General features: G+C 35.4%; 3 protein-coding genes across 3 annotated transcripts in view; all 3 read right to left on the reverse strand.

Annotated features, from left to right (window-relative positions):
* The window catches only part of LOC139487465 (protein PF3D7_1417600-like), a 98,103-nt gene extending 94,992 nt beyond the window's left edge, over nt 1–3,111 (reverse strand). The window contains exon 1 of the mRNA XM_071272277.1: nt 2,985–3,111. The gene's annotated coding sequence lies outside the window, so the exon portion shown is untranslated. The remainder of the gene's footprint in view (nt 1–2,984) is intronic.
* Nucleotides 3,112–10,310: 7,199 nt separating this feature from the next.
* On the reverse strand, nt 10,311–14,186 carry LOC139489374 (uncharacterized). The gene has a single exon (XM_071275685.1). It carries the CDS (start codon nt 14,184–14,186, stop codon nt 10,311–10,313), a length of 3,876 nt encoding a protein of 1,291 aa, XP_071131786.1.
* Nucleotides 14,187–14,215: 29 nt separating this feature from the next.
* Nucleotides 14,216–17,122, reverse strand: LOC139487442 (uncharacterized). The gene is made up of 2 exons (XM_071272225.1): nt 16,928–17,122; nt 14,216–16,644 (listed from the first exon to the last, which is right to left on the reverse strand). The coding sequence occupies exon 2, from the start codon at nt 16,457–16,459 to the stop codon at nt 14,216–14,218; it is 2,244 nt and encodes a 747-aa protein (XP_071128326.1). The 5' UTR covers nt 16,460–16,644; nt 16,928–17,122.
* Between the last annotated feature and the right edge of the window lie 1,261 nt (nt 17,123–18,383).

Genomic DNA, 18,383 nt, shown 5'->3' on the forward strand with positions numbered 1-18,383 from the left:
TTATCACAACTGGTTTGTGTATTGCATTGATGGTGCGTAGTGTATTGTATGGCCCTTCTGCAGGTATTCATTAATATCAGTTAGGTATACCTGTAGAACTGTAACAATACATCTACCTCACCTGTGCCCTTAGCAAAACCTACATTAAGGATATACACAAAGTCAGACCATATTATACAATTATGGCCTTTGTAAGTTTGTATGACGTCGATTATATGGACCTGTAGGGTAAGAAGTATAATGATGGAGGACAAAGTCTGAGGTCGATATACTTCTTTCATGTCTTTGGGTGGTTATATCCTGTACTGGCCTCATACGAAGGCTATTATTGTTATTTTATTAACCATACTTTTCTTTTTATCAAAATCTTCAGTGCATTTATATATATTTTATTTGTTTTATCATTTTTTTTTTTTTAGAATTTTGTAGATATCATTATATTGTCACGTTGACAATAACATGAATAGCAACATTTTATTTTTAGTAAATATTTCTATTATTTTTAATGTTTTATTATCATGATTATGGACATCCATTGTTTTCATTGTTTGCTACTAAATGTTCAATACTGCTCTCCTATAAAGAAGGTGAAGAAATAAACAGAATACCGTAATTAGCATGCATATTTGCATACTTCAGTCTTGAGGCCGTGAAGTCTCTCGTAACTTGACGTCCATATGAAAATAAAAGTAAAAATGTCTGAATTGGTGGGTCACTATGAAAACTGTCAATATGAGAAAATAAAGTGTGGCAGGTAGATGAAACTTACATAAATGAAGAGATAAATGAAAAATGAACAGTTCGATGCTTGAATTATATTAATCCAAGGCCGTCAGTCGGCTCCAGAAGCATCGAAGTAGCACATCCACTTTGGACGGGCAATTATATACTTTTTGATACAGGACGAGCTTGTCTGGCAAAACAGCTGTTGGACTTAAAGAGTTATATTGACTAATTTAAATATGCTTTTCTTTATTTTTTTAAATTTTCTGTGAAAAAGTGTCCACCTGGACACTTTTACAATGTTTTATGGCTTACACTTTCACTGGTCTTAAATTCAATCCTGGTAACTGCAGTTACCACAATCCCAATATGTGATAGTAGAAATAAGTAAAATTGCTTTCTTCAGCCTGTCAATTTCGGTTACAATAGGGACTTTGAACAAGATGCCTAGTGCAGTAAATGTCAAATTATACAAATGTATCTCCGATATCTCGATGCATGTGAATATTTAAGTTATACATACATGTATAGCAACATTTTATTTTTAGTAAATATTTCTATTATTTTTAATGTTTTATTATCATGATTATGGACATCCATTGTTTTCATTGTTTGCTACTAAATGTTCAATACTGATCTCCTATAAAGAAGGTGAAGAAATAAACAGAATACCGTAATTAGCATGCATATTTGCATACTTCAGTCTTGAGGCCGTGAAGTCTCTCGTAACTTGACGTCCATATGAAAATAAAAGTAAAAATGTCTGAATTGGTGGGTCACTATGAAAACTGTCAATATGAGAAAATAAAGTGTGGCAGGTAGATGAAACTTACATAAATGAAGAGATAAATGAAAAATGAACAGTTCGATGCTTGAATTATATTAATCCAAGGCCGTCAGTCGGCTCCAGAAGCATCGAAGTAGCACATCCACTTTGGACGGGCAATTATATACTTTTTGATACAGGACGAGCTTGTCTGGCAAAACAGCTGTTGGACTTAAGAGTTATATTGACTAATTTAAATATGCTTTTCTTTATTTTTTTAAATTTTCTGTGAAAAAGTGTCCACCTGGACACTTTTACAATGTTTTATGGCTTACACTTTCACTGGTCTTAAATTCAATCCTGGTAACTGCAGTTACCACAATCCCAATATGTGATAGTAGAAATAAGTAAAATTGCTTTCTTCAGCCCGTCAATTTCGGTTACAATAGGGACTTTGAACAAGATGCCTAGTGCAGTAAATGTCAAATTATACAAATGTATCTCCGATATCTCGATGCATGTGAATATTTAAGTTATACATACATGTATCATGCATATTGTTCATGTTCATTGGAGATTGGTTTACAATTTTGTATTTACAGATACTTATAACAAAGTTATTATTTGGATGACTCATTCAATCTTTACGCTTGACCACAAGCCCAGGCTTTAAAATTCTTCTCTACAAGTCAATAGAACCCAATTAAAATTTTCATAGAAGTAAGCTTCAGGCTTGTGCATGTTGTGCATTAAATTTATTGTGAAGACTGCTTATTTACATTGCAGAAAATAGCCCACAAAAACAGCACAATTAAAAGTAAATAGTTTATATCATGTATATCAAAGGCACTAGGCTTATAATTTGATAAGACAGGGGAGTGTTTCATCTACATAAGATTCATCAGTGACCCTCAGATCAAAATAGTAAGTCCTTTTCTAATTTAGTCTTTGTGGATTGGTGACAGCTATATCTCCTCCCAGTCCAAGTTGGTGTCCTATTTTTCATAATTCCTGGAACAATATCGTGTGAGCTTTCACAAGGTGTTATCCCCAACCAGGAGTTCTGTTCTAAATTCAGTAGGAGCCTTCAGATCTGTCTTACATAGAAGAGGGGCAGGACCTTTTTCGGGACGTAGGAATCGGGTGTTTTTAAGCTCGGGATTTCGGGATTGATACTTTGGGAATCCCCCCTCACAATATGCAAGGTTTGGGTGTACACTTTCAAATGGTAAAGTTTTGCTAAAGATACTGTTCCCCGGATCCCTTAGAACCCTGCTCTATTACTCAGACACACTTTGTGGACATTTAGCAAATCATACATAGGAGGACTTTCAACATCAAAGTGCAGAAGTGTGACACCGCAAACAACCTTACGTCAGTAACAGTTACGAAACTGTCTTGAAACTTTTGTCGTTTTGAGTGACCTGTCATTTTCATTTTCTTTTTCCTTTTCTGGCTGTAGTATTGAATATTTCAAACATTTTTTGTTATTTACCTGGACTACATAACCCTTAATTAGATTATAAAATAAATAATTCACAGGAATTCTGTTAAATCTGCATCATCAACTTTTGACTTCAAAATAACATCTCGCGCGCTGCCTCGTTTTAATTACATGACTTACTCCCCCTTGAAGTGCTACTTTCACTTTCGTTTTATATTCGCGCCAAATTATGAAATTTTAAAAGAAGTCTGTTTTTAAATTACATCACACATTAAGGGTCCCATTGCTTTCTCTCTTAGTAAGTAATATTTATGATTAAACATAAATGTCATTGTACACATAATTATACATCTTTGGCGAAATTCAGAATTGAAACTGTGGCGGAGAGCCAGTTTTTAAAACAACATTACTTCCCTTGAAAATGGACTGTTGTGAAATTAACATTTAAATATTACTGTTGGTATAAATTATTGATAAAAATGATTGTTTTACATGTCATAATATCTATTTACTTTATTGTGCTTTAATTTGTTGAAGATATTCACAGATTTTGATATATTTGCAACTTATCATTTACTTATAGAGCTTTTCTATTGATCTTGCTCTTGTAAAATTAGTCCTGAGTTAAATATATGTTAAGCGTTCATCCATGGATTCATCAATCCATCACAATCCAGTCACGTCTCAGTCCTTACAGCTGAACGGACGTGCTGGGTCAGCTCTCCTTTACCCGCTATCTTCGATGAGGGTTTATTGCTAGATGGTCAACGACATACTACTAAAAGAGGGACGAAAGATACCAAAGGGACAGTCAAACTCATAAATCTAAAACAAACTGACAACGCCATGGCTAAAAATGAAAAAGACAAACAGAAAAACAATAGTACACATGACACAACATAGAAAACTAAAGAATAAACAACACGAACCCCACCAAAAACTAGGGGTGATCTCAGGTGCTCCGGAAGGGTAAGCAGATCCTGCTCCACATGCGGCACCCGTCGTGTTGCTTATGTGATTACAAATCCGGTAAATAGTCTAATTCGGTAGGTCAAATTCATGAAAGGGAAGGGGATTGTAGTTACGACGTGAGGAACATATCCGATATCATCTGTGAAATGGTTATTCCATAACGGTCAACCAACTCGTGATGGCGTCCGTAAAATTTACGAAGGGATGATTTCAACTTCACCATTTGGAACTCTTGATTTAATAGCTTCCGTGTGAGCAGTAACCCTCTATCAAGAAAATCATGATAGGAAATGCAAGCACGGGAATATCGTATCAATTGAGAGATATATACCCCGTATGCAGGTGCTGCTGGAATGTTGCTACTTAGAAATGGAAAGTTCACAATAGGAAAGCTGAAATCATCTCTTTTGTCGTAAAGTTTTGTCTTCAACCGACCCTCATTGTCAATTTCTAGATGTAAGTCAAGATATGAAGCTGACTTAACTGTATCTGTAGTATCCTTTATCTCCAATTCGATGGGATAGATGCGTTCCACATAGTCACCAAATTTTGAATTGTTTAGTGAAAGAACGTCATCTATATAGCGGAAAGTAGAGTTAAAGGATATTGCTAACTTCTTATCTTTCTTCCTAAGAAGTTCCTGCATGAAGTCAGCCTCATAATAATAAAGAAACAAGTCAGCAAGTAGAGGGGCACAGTTTGTTCCCATTGGTATGCCGACAGTCTGTTGAAAAACACGTCCTCCGAACGTAACAAATATGTTGTCAATCAAGAAATCAAGCATCTTGATAATATCGGTTTCAGAGAATTTTTTGTTTGAATCAGAGTGATTCTTTACAAAGTAGGATTTATCCCTCCCTAAGACAAGATACTTGTATCTACGTTGGCCATTCTTTTTTATGAAGCAAAGTAATACCAACTCTTTTAATTTGTCTTTAAGTTTGGAATGTGGAATACTTGTGTAAAGAGTAGAGAAGTCAAATGTTTTAATACTGTTACAAGATGAAAGAGAGTTAGATTGTATGTACTCTAAAAGATCTTTGGAATTTTTAAGTATCCACATCTGATTCACGCCACCTCTAGAATAGGCAGTTTCACAATAACTTTGAAGCCCGTCTTTGATTGCTGATAAAATGGATGTTAATAATTTAGAAAGAGGTTTTGTGGAGCACTTGGAAGACCCAGCAATATACCGCTGTTTGTAAGGACACTTATGTAGTTTAGGTATCCAATACAGTGATGGAAGATCCAGTTCTTCATCTTTGGTTGAAATACCAAAGGAACAAAGAACAGACCTATGATTATCCAGGATTTCCTCTTTGGTAAGTGTCGTGAGGGTATATGTTGAGTTTCCAAGTGAATTGTCTATACCTAATTCGTTTATCAAGCAATTAATGTAATGACTTTTACAGACAAAAACGATGTTATTTGGGGCTTTGTCTGCGGGGACAACAACATATTTATCATGGAGGTCGGATAGGTGTTTAGCAACATTTGGGTCTTTAAAAATTGACGTAGCATGGGCATTGATGGACCCATTCAGTTTCTTAATTCTGATTTGTATTAAGGACCTCACTGCCTTTATCCATTCGGATAGAGTGTCTACGTCTTCCTTCTCGCGCTTAGCCCATTGCCTGGCATAATCCTCGACTGAATCCATCAAAATTTTAAAGTTGTATTTCCAATTGATGGATTTAGGCTCACGATATTTCGGACCTTTCGATAACACGTTTCGTAGAGAAGTGTTATTAACAATGTTAAGGTCACCGGTAATAACGTGGCCAGCGGGATTATATGTGAATTGGGAACTAGCACAAGTGCAATCAGGAGGTTTAGACTTGAAGTCGTCAATATCGAGATCCTGCAAAACGCGTTTGTAATTGAAAATTTTAGTTGCAATAGGTTTGGTATAGGTATAAGAAATTATTGGTACAGACTGGTCTTTAAAATAAGGAGGTATTTTCGATTGAACTAATTTATGATGAAGGATATTGCCAAGGTTGACGCCATCGAGACCTTTGTTGGCAAAGGAAAGATTTAGAAAATATCTTTTCTCTTTTTCATCTTTTCCAATGCGAACTGGCTTGAAAAGTCTGTGACTTGCAATATCCGAAATTATAGCTTGAAGTTTGTATTGGTTTGAATGAGGGTTTGTAACAGTGGATTCCAAACATAAATTAAACAGAGAATGAAGTTTTGAAAGGGGTAATGAATAAAGTTTCGTGCGAATGTGATGAATACCTAACGGTTTTTGTATGAATGGCAGCAAGTCATTAATAGAGACATCATGCAGAGAGGGTGATGTATAATGACGATGACCATGACTGCGTCTACGTCGAGGAGTCGAGTTGAAAATATTCATCACATTCACCGAGTTACACGAAGGACTAGATAGAATGCCTATACCATCAATTTTGTCATTGCAGCCATACGGTGTTGCAGTTCCCAATTGTCTAATCCAGTAGTCTTCTTTTTGTCTACGGAGAGTCGTTGAAAGATTAGGATTGTTAGAGCTATGGTATATCTTTTCGATAATGCGAACTGTCATAGAAACGATGGAATGATCGGGCTGATTGAAATGCTGGTATAGAATGTCGTTAGCATTGAGGTTAATGTCTGATCTATGACCGCACATCCGTTTGTTTAGCCTTCCTTTCGTTTCACCGACGTATACCAATCCGCAAAGGTTGCACTCTAATCCGTAGACGACATTTATCGATTTACAATTCAGATCATCGTAACTTCTGGTAAAATATGACTTCTTGGTCAAATTGCTAGTGAATTCAGCATCTGTAATTAAAATAGCACAAGTTTTGCAGCCTTTGGTCTCACATTTTGAAATGCGACAGTGTTGTACTGTGTCATCAAAAACCAAAATGTCTTTAAGGAGAACTGAACATGGCTGTATATGTGTAATGTTGCTGTTTTCACTAGGACTAAGATGACAGAAACCAATCCATGCCGTACAGAGAGACGTAGTAGTTGGCGTACCCGCGTTAACATGCCTCCAAAACCATTGTCTATTATGGGGAGTGTCATGCCGATTAACGTCCGAGGGCTGTATCCTAGGCTGTTGGGTGATACGACCTTCATTTTACTGCCTCACGGCTTTGGTCCTGATAACGCTTCCTGTCATCTTTAGAACTACGTCCACGATTCATCTGCCAGTACTCCTTCATCGAGGCTAGCGGGCTGCCAAGCTGACCAAACTGGCCCTGAAAGCAGCCGTTAGTGAAGAAAAACATCAAAATAGTAAACAAAGAAAAATCAACTCACCAAAACCAAGATGGCGGCCTACATATTGCGACCTCCACTACTTGTTCCTGACCCATGGCATCAAATCATTTAAAGCTCACCAAACGCCTTCGGGCACCGAGCCGACCGTGCGAGGGCTGAAAGGCCAGTCAAGGTCGTTAAACACCACCACATATATATGTTAAGCGTGCGGATAAGTGTTCCAGTGTACTAGCACTCTAAAGTCCTGCAACTACGGTAGGCTAGCACAAAGCAGTCAAAATTTACATACACCCTTTGGTTTTTTATTTATTTTATTTTATTTATATTTTTACTTTTCTTTTTTTTTCTATTACATACAAAACATCCCACTAAATATTTTTGCAAAACTCACATACACTAATTTAGGCTTATTGTGGTTTATACATAATATTTGGCATATAAATTCACATACACAATTTGGCATATCAAAATTATCCGCTCTTTACTTGGCTGCTGGTGTACCAGGACAACGTTGCTGCCGTTCACTGCTGTTTACTTGGCCAAGCTTTCCTCCTGTTCCTACTTCCGGTGGCTCCGTGTTTAATAATTATTTATTTATTTTGTTTTATTTTATTTTTATTTTTATACAAAATTATTTCTATAATATTTTATTATATTTAATTTTATATTCTTTTATTATTTTTTTTATTATTTTATTATTTACTTAATCTTAAATATTTTACTTTTTTCATTCATTTATTTATCTAAAATTTTGCTTTTTAAATTTTTTGCTTTTATTAAATTTTCTTATCATTATAAATTATTTAAATTACCACATGGTAAAAATATAAATTATTTAATGCCCAAAAAGGCGCAAGCCAGGGCCGACCGTGCAAGGGCTGTATAGCCAGTCAAGGTCGTTAAAAACTTCCATTTGTTGTTAAGCGTGCGAGGGCTGTATAGCCAGTCAAGGTCGTTAAACACTTCCATTTGTTTGTTAAATTGCTTAATCATTTAGAGAGCCACAGTCTATTAAAGAGATTTTTTACGGTAAGTGCTTTTATGAAAGCCTTGAAAAGATACACAACACTGCTTGTCGACAGTAGTTACTCTGCAGTATAGCTTTACATATAGAAAGCTTGATGGTCTTGCACAGACCTTACCACTAATTGTAAGATGACATTGTTATATAAAGAACAAAATGTCTATCTTCAGTCTTGCTGGTCTTTCACAGACCTATCATATTTTGTCACTTTTATGTGAGTTTTAACTTATTTACATTTGAATACTTTTATCTATATAATATTGTTGTTATTTGCTAATTTGTAATTTATCATAATAAACTATGAAAACTTGCTAGTGTTAAGTTCTACAATGCCACTTATGAAGGATCAGAGACTCAGGATTCCGATACCTACTCTTTACACGGTCTGGGGTAAAATATGTAAAGTTCACACAGAAAATACGCAACGTCAAAACCCCTCCGGTTACAAAACATTCAATCATTACTATCTATAATAAAGACTTTAACAGCTGTCTCTGTTAAGGATGTTAGCTTCCACTATAAAATTACCTCTGCTTCTGAATATTATCATCCAAATAATATGATCGACATTATCTTTATCTTAAAACTCATCTAGTCATGCAGTTAAAACGACGGTTTAAGATATGGTATAAACTCTGAATAATTTCAGTAATGCCACAGGATTTCTTTACTTAATCCAATTAATCTTAATAAAAAGTTGTAACTGGCTTCTAAAAAGATGAAAGGACTGAAAGGTAAAATCGACTACTAGCGCACCTCAGTAGCCCTTGGATTAACCCCAGTCTCGCCCCATATGTATATCATCTGTGAAAAATAGTCTTCTACACGGCTTTATATGACGCAAGGACGTATATATATATATAGTTGATATACGTATTCAACATTTTAAAGAACATTTTACTATTAACAATAACCACAAAAAAACCTATTTCTCGTATCAAACATAAACTAAAAGAACTAGCCAAGAAATTTGTTTTTGTCCCGGCCGATAAAGCTGCTAATAATATTATAATTGTTTGACGTAAATTTTACATTGAGGTTCTGAAAAAAGAAATCACCAATTCACCAACATTCCAACTGACTCCATTTTCAGAAAACGACATCTGTAACAAAAAAGAAATCACCAATTCACCAACATTCCAACTGACTCCATTTTCAGAAAACGACATCTGTAACAAACATAAACTTTTAGCTACCGCTTTACAGAACATATTTATTTCCAATTAAGGGCCCACAAGGGGCATACAGAGCATACATGAATAAGGCAAAAGAATATTGATTTGCATAGATACATAGATACAAACAATTTTTTACATACAGTTACAATACAATTACTAATATTCTGCCTCAGTGCATACTAGTATAACCATAAGCCACAGTAATGTATATCATTTATTTCGAAAACCATGAAATAACAAGTTCTACATATGTGTGCTGTGATGTTGGTAAAAAGCTACAAAAAACAAAAACAAAACCTTAGCTAACTCATCATACTCATGACTACAAAAATCATAAAACTAACAGTTCAAATCTATGTATCAAAATGAATTTTCAATCAAATCATTCAAAAATTATAGCACCAAATGGCTTTCCATACTTTTATAAAAACAGTGACAAAATAAACAATCATCATATTTCACTTTTGGCTGATATACACATATACAAAATTTATCTTGATGTGGAAACATATTAACTTTCATCATACAATCATTAAAAACTATGAATTATAAACTTATATTGTGAGTTGGCGTAGTTTACGATACTTTTAAATGCCTGTGACCACGTTCATGCTTTCAATTTAGGAAACAAAAAAGTAAGGGGGACAGTAACGAACTTCAAAGTACAAAAATCTAGCAATAAAAAATAGTCCGGGAAAACTTATGAAAAATCGATAGAATTTCTGTTAAACAATAAAAAATCAACACTGGTAACAGTACACTCCCCGTCTATTATCATTCCCATGATAATATTTTACAACAAATTTATGCAAATATACCAAATGTAAAAATAAGTCACAATTTTGACTATTACGAAAAATCAATGCTATCGAAGAACATTCCTTCAGCATAAAAAACACACTAAAAATACAAACAACAGTTCACTTAAACCTTTTATAAATTGTTCAATATTGTCAATATTCACAATCAGTCTACCAATAAAACCATCTCACTAATCGGTCTAGTATATGTAACAGCTTTTCCTTCCTTGTAAATGCGGAGGCGAGCCTTGCGTATTTTTCCATCATCGCTTTTGAAAACTTCCTCCACAATGCCTAGTGGCCACTCTCCTCGGTAAATAGATTTGTCTCTCATAAGAATTACATCACCAACTTTGATATCGTCTTTGTCAATGTGCCATTTACGTCTCTGTTGCAAACATTGTAAATAATCTGACCTCCAATGCTTCCAGAATATATCTGATAGAACTTGCACATGTTTCCATTGTGCACGATACATATCCTTGAGATTGTATGTGTCCGTTATCACAGGTAAGTAGTCTTGTTTTCCAGTTAAGAGCATTGATGGACTTAGAATCAAAGGCATTTCCGGATCTGATGATATCTGTGCAATGGGTCTTGCGTTAATAATAGCGGTCACTTCAGCTAAGAATGTTGTTAAACTTTCATGAGTCAAACTTTTACTACTAGAAGTTAAGATAACAGCGTCTAATATTCTTCGTGTGACACCTATCATCCTTTCCCACACTCCTCCCATGTGGGAAGAGTGGGGAGGGTTAAATTTCCATACTGAACCAGATTCACATAGAAAGTTTTTAACTGTCAAATCTTCAACATTTATAGCTTCAATATTTGAATCATCTGTGGCACCTATGAAATTTGTCCCACGGTCAGATCGATACACTTTGGCTTGTCCGCGTAATGACTGGAACCTACGAAGTGAATTTATAAAACAGGAACTGCTTAATGATTCTATCACTTCTATATGGACTGCTCTCGTAGTCATACATGTAAATAAAATAGCCCACCTTTTACTATTTGCTGAACCTCCACGTGTCTTACGAGTTAATACTTGCCAAGGTCCGAAGGTATCCAAACCTACAAATGTGAACGGAGGCCCTGGTGTTAGTCTATCAGAAGGCAAGTCCGCCATTTTTTGTTCCTGGAACTTTCCTCGAAGTTTCCTGCATATTACACACTTTTGTATAAATGAAGAAATTAATCGTTTAGCTCCAATTAGCCAGTATCCTGCACTCCTTAACGCACCTTCAGTTAAATGTCTACCCTGATGTTTCACTGAATTGTGATAGCGGTCTATAAGAAGCTTACTAATGTAACTATTTTTCGGAATGATAATTGGGTTAATTTCTCCTGTCGGAAGCCAAGACTTTGCCTTTTCCAAACGTCCTCCTACACGAATCAAACCTTGTGAATCCAAAAATGGCGAAAGAGAGATTAAAGATGATTGTTTTGAAATGTTTGTGCCTCTAGCCAAACATTCTATCTCTTGCGAATATACTTCCTTCTGACATTCCTTCAAGATAAATAATTCCGCTTTTTGGTAACTATCAACTGACATGACATTTTGACAAAAATGCCAACCTTGGCACGACTTATCCTTTAAACTGAATGACTGAGCCACATGTTGCAAAAATGATATAGCTTTCACAAGCCGTCTCCAACTAGAGAATTTTTTAAAACGCCCCACTATTGGCGCAAGCGCATCTATTGACGTTTTCGATGCACTTATCTCTTTTCTAATCTCTTTATCATTATCTGGACTAACTAACGGATATAATATTTTGACATCACATTGAGCTTCTTCGTCAGAGTTCTTCATCCACTTCGGCCCAAGAAGCCATGGATTGTTTTCCATATCAACAGATATTGAGTAACGTGTACCGCAATCTGATGGGTTTAAATGTGTTGGGACAAACTGCCACTGATTTGATGACGATACACTCAGAATGCGTTCAATTCTGTTTGACACGTAGGTGTGAAAACGTCGGGTCTGATTAGTGATATATCCTAACACAATTTTGCTATCAGAATAATACTTGATAGAGTCCAACGGAACATCTAAATTTTCAGATATTATTTTTCCAATTTCGGTTGCCAAGACAGCCCCACATAACTCTAATCTTGGTATCGTGTTTCCGCTAAGAGGTGCTAGTTTCGATTTTCCCATAATAAATCCTACGGTACTGGTCCCATATGTGTCGATAGCTCTTAAATATGCCGAAGCCGCAACTGCCTTCTCTGAAGCGTCTGAAAATACATGTACTTCTAAGTTGTCCATAACACTGATTGACATAGGTATATACATACGTGGTATACTAAGTTCTCGAAGTGACAAAACAGAGATCCTCCATTCATTCCATTTCTCTTGAAAACTTTGTGATAAACATTCATCCCAATCAGTACCCGGTGGGGATGCATCTCGCAACAAAATCTTTCCGCTAATTGTGAGTGGTGACAAGAATCCAATCGGATCAAAAATACTATTCAATGACGAAAGAATACCTCTACGGGTGCAGGGTTTATCATCTTGTAATGGGGTAAATATAAAGCTATCGGTGTTTAAGTCCCAAGCGAGGCCAAGGCTGTGTTGTACCGGAAAATAGTCTTCACACAAGTTTAAATTCTTGAGATCCTTTCCAATATCATCGGCAGGGAAAGCCTTCATTACGTCGCTACTATTTGATGTAATCTTGTGTAACCTAATGTTACCTTCTGTTTTTAGCGCCATCTGTGTTCTTGTTATAAGATCAATTACTTGTTCACTTTCAGGCAAGGAAATGAGCCCATCGTCTACGTAAAAATCCCTGTTAACGAAAGTCTTAACATCTGAGCCGAACGTTTCATTAGAGTTTTCAACTGTCTTACGTAATCCGTACGTTGCCACTGCAGGAGAAGCGCTATTGCCAAAAACATTGACACACATCCGATGTTCTATAAGCGGATTATCTGGGTTATTGTCCTTGTACCAAAAGAACCTCAAAAAGTTTCTATCTTCTTCTCTCACGTAGAATTGATAAAACATTTGTTCTATATCAGCAGTGGCCGCAAACTGGTCACTGCGAAAACGCAACAAAATACCAAGTAGGTTGTTAGTGAGATCTGGTCCTGACATCATAACGCTATTGAGAGATACTCCTTCGAAAGATGCTGAGGAATCAAATACGCCTCTTATCTGGTTAGGCTTGTTCTGGTGGTAAACGCCAAAAAGGGGGAGATACCAACACTCCTCATCTGTGATTATGGGAGCTACCTCCGCTGCTCCGCTAACTAATACTTTTTGCATAAATTCTACAAAATGAGTCTTTTTTGTAAAATTTTGTTGGAAAGATTTATCGAGTATTTGAGCCCTTTTCCATGCTTGACTCCTATTGTTCGGCAATCGTTGTCTATTTGGTCTAAAAGGGAGGGGTGCAGTCCAGTGCCCATTTGAATCTTTCTTAAATTCAGAATCCATGAGATTAAGGAACAAGCGGTCTTGGACTGATGTGCCAATCTTGTCGTCATCTTTGGTTTTAATAAACAATGGGTCATTGTTACATCTTTGTGAATGAACATTATCTCTGATATGAGCCAATTCAGTGTTTTCCTTTACATACAAAGTGTTAATACAAGGTTCAAATATAGTTCCTCTACCATTGTTCATTACATTAGTCTTATTGACATTGACAAAATTTGGTTTGTGTACTTTGCCTAAGCAAACATCGCCTATAATTACCCAACCGAAAAAGAGCTCCTGGGCAAATGGCGTGCCCTTCGGTCCTGTCAACTGTCTAAACACGTGGTGCGCTTCTGGGACATCTCTTCCAATCAAAAGTTGAATGTCTATATTTGGATTCAAATCTAACATTTGATGAGCTATCTCCCGTAAATGGGGATAGGATTTAGCAATATCCGGAGTCGGAATTTCTGATTTTTCGTCTGGGATTGCACTGCACTCTATTACTGAATGTATTTCAAGTTCTCCATTACCAGACAATGACTCAACTATCAGACTTTCTGCACATCTACCATTCATGATAGTGCGTCCAGCACAAGACGACATAGTATACTGAATGGCCGATGTATTTATACCTAATTGATCGAACAGCTCAGTCTTAGCAAGAGTTCTGTTACTTTGGTCGTCCAGTATAGCGTACACATTAACGGCTTTATCTGGGAAGTTCTTCGGGTACACACGGACCTGAACGGTTTTTCCACATGATTTACCACTAAATCCACATAAAAACGTGCACTTGGATGATCATTAGCATTTTGCGTTGTATCAGATGATTTCTCTCCGCCGTCAGGACAACTAGATTTTGCAGTTACATGCATAGCGGTTATATGATAATTACTTCCACAATGATCGCATTTTACAGTTACAGTGCAATTTCGTGACATATGAGTTGTCGAATGGCAGCATTTGAAACAAATATTATTGTCCTTCAGATACTTTCTGCGTTCTTCATAAGTCATTGCTTTAAAGGCTCGACAAGTATTCAAATGATGATTGGCTTTATGAATAGGACAACGTACTGTCTCTTTCTCTTCCTTCTGTTTAATATTAACATCCGTTTTTCGGTTAAACACTGACGTTGCACCATGGTTAACTTTCCGTGTTTCATTTTTCCTAGAATACGACGTTTCAGTATTACTATAAATAAACGCGGGATCATTTTTGACAGCACTAACCTCTCTGATAAATTGCACCAAGTACGAAAAAGGTGGAAATGGTACGTTGTTCCTCAGTTTGTATTGCGATGCACGTGTTGTCCACTTCTCTTGTATATTATATGGTAATTTGTCCACAATTGGTAAAACACCAGAAGAAGAGTCGAAATATGACAATAAATTTGAAAATGTCTCATTCTCTTTCGAAGATTCTATTTGTGTGAGAATATCTAATAGCTCATAAAGTCGACTATGATCCTTGTTTGTTAACTTTGGAAACTTCTGTAGTTTTGTTTTAATTGCAGCTTCTACCATCTCAGGTCTACCATAGCGTTCGTCAAGACGCTCCCATATACGACGAAGACCAGCATTTGGATTGTTCACATTTGACGCACGAATATTTTGCGAAAACTTTGAAGATTCACGGCCGAGCCATTTAACTAATAAGTCCATTTCTTCGAAAGCCGTAACTGAGAGTTCTTCAGTAATACTTTTAAAGGTAGCTTTCCATGAAGCATAAGTTTCGGGACAGTCATCGAAATTCTGAAATCTAGAAAGTAGTAAATCTTTCTTCAACAAAAACTTTGTCAAGTCAGACACTACAGACTGATCATGATTTGGTGGCAGTGGTGGTTGAGTTAATTCAAAATCAGCTGCATAAGGATTTAATGTTTGTTTTTGCCGAATTTCTGGTTTAATATCTTCAACTATCGATCGATCCAAATCGTCGACTTGAAATTTTGGCAAATTCCTTGGCGTAGGAATTATGTTTAACTGGTTCCGAGGTGCCGGAATATGTGAACTAAATTTGTCTTGATTGTTCGGAATATCTTGCGGAACATTATTATTCTTGTCTTGAGATTTGAGTTGTTCCACTTCATTAAATTGTTCATTTACATACTTTTCTGTTAGTGTCATTTTCACTTTTTGTAAATACTCTTTGTCTTCTTGTAACGACAAGGATCTTCTATCGCTCTCGGCTTCTTCTAAAACTTTGACCTCGACCTCTGCGACAGCGGCTTCTGTCTGTTGTTTAAGCAGTGCTAAATCTGCATCAACTTCAGCTTTTTCACGGTCCTTCAAAGCTTTAGACTGTGTTTCTAATTCACTTAATCTTGCTTTTTGCTTAATTAATTTTGTTTGTTGTTCCGCATATTGTAACTTTGTTCGTTGAACTTCAGCATTTACACGCTTCCTAGCCATAGCTGAACTCGAAATTGAGCCGCTTTTACCACTATTGTTTGAACGGACAGACTCTACAGGAACTACTGACATAGTTTCAGCTGCGGTTAATTTCAATGTCTTAATTTGTTGTAATGTATTGTCAATGATTTCATTGCACTTTTTAAACTCAGTCTTAAAGGTGGGTAATGCGTCATTACTGTCTTCATTATTCTTGCGTGTCAAAAACTCAATATATTGATTTGAGTTTTCACAGTATTTTTCACGAGACTTCAAAATGTTTTTCTCTAGTTTGCGTAGAGGTTTCAGCTCCTTCGAGCACTCTGATAATTCTTCGAGTAAATTTTCTATAGTTTCCCACGAACCGTCAATTTGCTTAAGGTATTTTATCTTATGTGAATGATAAAGTTCTTTACCTTTCTCTGTCATTTTATGTTCATGTGTTACTGTTGTTTCAGGCGGAAGTGGTTGTGATTGAGCCATTTCATAAAATTGTTTGTAGGAACTACTGCATGTTATTCTGTATCGAACTGTGTCTTTGCAATCTTTTTACTATTCTGCCTCAGTGCATACTAGTATAACCATAAGCCACAGTAATGTATATCATTTATTTCGAAAACCATGAAATAACAAGTTCTACATATGTGTGCTGTGATGTTGGTAAAAAGCTACAAAAAACAAAAACAAAACCTTAGCTAACTCATCATACTCATGACTACAAAAATCATAAAACTAACAGTTCAAATCTATGTATCAAAATGAATTTTCAATCAAATCATTCAAAAATTATAGCACCAAATGGCTTTCCATACTTTTATAAAAACAGTGACAAAATAAACAATCATCATATTTCACTTTTGGCTGATATACACATATACAAAATTTATCTTGATGTGGAAACATATTAACTTTCATCATACAATCATTAAAAACTATGAATTATAAACTTACATTGTGAGTTGGCGTAGTTTACGATACTTTTAAATGCCTGTGACCACGTTCATGCTTTCAATTTAGGAAACAAAAAAGTAAGGGGGACAGTAACGAACTTCAAAGTACAAAAATCTAGCAATAAAAAATAGTCCGGGAAAACTTATGAAAAATCGATAGAATTTCTGTTAAACAATAAAAAATCAACACTGGTAACAGTACAACTAACTCATATTCACTTTAATAAATTTACCAACAGCATTAAGGACCTGATTGTCTTCACAGTTTAATAAATAAATAAATTCATGCTGATTATCAAGTATAGAAAAATTCGGAATTCTTTGGCAAACAAAGTCAAAGAGAGCATCTCTATCCGATTTAAAATTTTCACAGTTAGTTAAAAAATGGATTTCATCTTCAACGCAGCCAAGAGGAGCATTTTTTGCAAATTCTTTCATTTCGTGGAATATTTGAAAAACGACCAACTTCAATTTGAAGCTTATGAGCAGAAATACGTAATTTGCATATAGATCTTCTAAAATCAAAGTTCTTAATTAAAGAAAGATAATTTTCATAACCAAAATTCTGCTTAAATTTCACATAATTAAACAGTTTTCCATCGGAAGCTTTATTTTGGCTAGCATACCAATTGCTAATATATTTAGTGTGAATTAATTTACTAGATATGTTCAAAAATTTATATTGTCCGAAATGTTTTACTTCTTGTTTAATTTCAAAAACTTCTAATACTTTTTTAACAAATGAGAACCAAGAAGTTATGTTAGATTTGTGAAGCTCTTGGCTGCATTTATAAGCATCTTTCAATAGACTGAAATCAGTTGTAAGATTTTCAAATCTATACCAGTATTTTACAATTGACTTTACAATATCATAATGTAAGGGGAAACATTCCAGTTCTGATAATACAGCAAAATTGACACTCCTTTTGTGTACACCAAGTATAAATTTAGAAAATTTAAGATGGAGATTCTCACACTTAAGATTTTTAAAAACATTTTCAAGATTAAATAAGGAAGACTGTAATTTAGTACAAGTGACATTATAACCTCCCCATACCTCTGAATTATATAACAGAATGGGTTTAAGGGTATGATCAAAAATATGAACAGAAGATTTTATTCCAGGAGACAAATTGATAAAATCCTTTCTAAGTTTGTAGTAGGCCTTAAGAGCCTTATTATAAAGTTCAGTTTTAGCTAGATGAAAACTTCCAGATGCAGTAAAGTGAACACCTAAATATTTGTAATGAGCGACACAGTCAATCAAGTTATTCTGCAGTCGAAAATTTGCCTGAATTTTCCTTCCAGCCTTATTAAAAATTATGACTTTAGTCTTTCTAATATTAACTTTCAGGCACCAGTCAGCACAATATTTTTCTAGCTGATCAAGTCTACTTTGAAGCCCTGTGGCTGATGTTGACATAATCACAATATCATCCGCATACATCAAACAATTT

Source organism: Mytilus edulis, chromosome 9 (assembly GCF_963676685.1).
Source record: "Mytilus edulis chromosome 9, xbMytEdul2.2, whole genome shotgun sequence".
Lineage (NCBI taxonomy): Eukaryota > Metazoa > Mollusca > Bivalvia > Mytilida > Mytilidae > Mytilus > Mytilus edulis.